Below are 1930 nucleotides of genomic sequence, written 5' to 3'. Positions count from 1 at the left end.
GGTATTTGATGTAACAGCACAAACTACTTTCAGATCACTGGACAGTTGGAGGGATGAATTCCTCATACAAGCTAGCCCTCGAGACCCTGAGCATTTTCCTTTTGTTGTCATAGGAAACAAAATTGATTTAGAGAACAGAGCGGTATGTAATGTTCTTCTTCCTGTAATCATCAGTGCACACATCTCAATTATTGTTCATTATACACTGCTATACATTAAGAATTATTTTTCTATCAAGGTTTTTTTTTTAAAATTTTTTTTTAGTTATCAGTTTTTTGTTTTTCTTTCAATCTTTGAGTCAGGAAGTAAAGACTGTGTCTATAACTCTTTACAGGGCTTTTGAGACTGGTGTGAAAGATAGATAGGAGTATCCTCAAACTGGAGACCTTGTTCCAAATGCTTGCACCAGAGTGGACTTTGTTAAAGGTACCTTAGGTGCTAGCTGATGGTATTGAACCTAGTCATGGATTGTTTTCTAGTTGACAACTCCATTAATATGCAGACACATGTTTTCAGTCACCAGTATTTAGGATTTGAATTAATAAAATATGTAGTGGATGTGTTTACATACACATCAATACATGTTCAGCCAAATATTTTCAATGGAAGTATATTGAGTAGAATGTAGGTCTTTGTCATTTTTATCCACCCATAAATATCCAACAGGGTGATGTCAACTGGAAAAAGAATCTGAAACAGCTTTGGAAGCAACCAAAATTGAGTTGCGTTGTTGTGCTGTGAGAAGGAAGATCTATTGCCTTTTTACATCTTATTGAGAGATTAATTTGCACAATAACAACTAAAAGTAGCTTCCAAAAGACCTATTGATGTATATTGTCTTCCAATTTTTTTTAACATCAAATTAGTTTTAATAAGTTTTTGTTTAAAGAGATAAAAATGTTCATTTATATTTCCTTAATAGTCTTTTTTGGTTTTTCATGTAGTGTTTTGTTATTTTTCTGTAATAAATTTTTTATAAAATTAATTTGTTTCAATTGATAGGTTTCTGCAAAAAGAGCACAAGGTTGGTGCCATACCAAAGGAGAGATACCTTATTTTGAAACTAGTGCAAAAGAAGCAATAAATGTTGAACAGGCTTTCCAAACGGTTGCAAAGAATGCTTTAGCCCAAGAAACAGAAGTGGAGCTGTATAATGAATTTCCAGATCAGATTAAGATTACAAGTGATCAGAACAAACCTCGAGAAGGATGTGGCTGTTAAAGAACCTTATAACAGAAAAAGGGCTCGGTTTGATGTGCTCTAGCCTTGTGGGTGGGCCATTCTGACCATTCCGAGGGACAGCTGCTGCTGCTGTTGCTGACCTCTCAAACATTAACCACACACACACTTGTTTAGTGTGTGAACATGTGTTATGTAAATGTACATCTGTGTGAGTGTATGAATCTGCGTGTGTGTGTGTGCATATATATACACATATATATATTATACATATTCCTGCATAAATATATATATGCGTGTGTATTAAAAAAATTGAATTATGCATATATATATATATAATATAGAAGGAAAACTATTGCCATATGAAAGTGGTAAAACAATTATTGGTTCAGCAAGAGATTAGTTAACAGTTTGTTTTATTAAAATTTTATCCTATTTCCATGCACAGAATCTTTGGTTGAAAGTGAGGTCCCTAGAAATTTTTTGAATTGTGTGTGCCTGCATGTGTTATATATATATATATATATATATATATATAAATGTATGTGTATGTTTATACACATCACACACAATCTTTCTTTTAGACAAAAATTTGTCCTAAAATTTTTCTGAAGTTTTCTTAACTTTAAAATGAACACTAAATAAATGCTTTATATGCAACATCCCATGTAATCCTTGGCTTAGTCTCAACAATTCTGATTTTTGTACAGATATATCTTGCAATACTTAAACATCAACTTCTTAACAAAAG

General features: G+C 32.3%; 1 protein-coding gene across 1 annotated transcript in view; it reads left to right on the top strand.

Moving 5' to 3' along the window:
- The window catches only part of LOC106881634 (ras-related protein Rab-7a), a 29030-nt gene extending 27106 nt beyond the window's left edge, over positions 1–1924 (top strand). The window contains exons 4-5 of the mRNA XM_052968456.1: positions 2–142; positions 1003–1924. Of these exons, the coding sequence (XP_052824416.1) occupies positions 2–142; positions 1003–1221 (360 nt within the window). The 3' untranslated portion in view covers positions 1222–1924. The remainder of the gene's footprint in view (position 1; positions 143–1002) is intronic.
- The last annotated feature ends 6 nt before the right edge of the window (positions 1925–1930 follow it).

Source organism: Octopus bimaculoides, chromosome 6, assembly GCF_001194135.2.
Source record: "Octopus bimaculoides isolate UCB-OBI-ISO-001 chromosome 6, ASM119413v2, whole genome shotgun sequence".
NCBI classification, from domain to species: Eukaryota; Metazoa; Mollusca; class Cephalopoda; order Octopoda; family Octopodidae; genus Octopus; species Octopus bimaculoides.
This window is presented reverse-complemented; position numbering and strand designations above follow the sequence as displayed.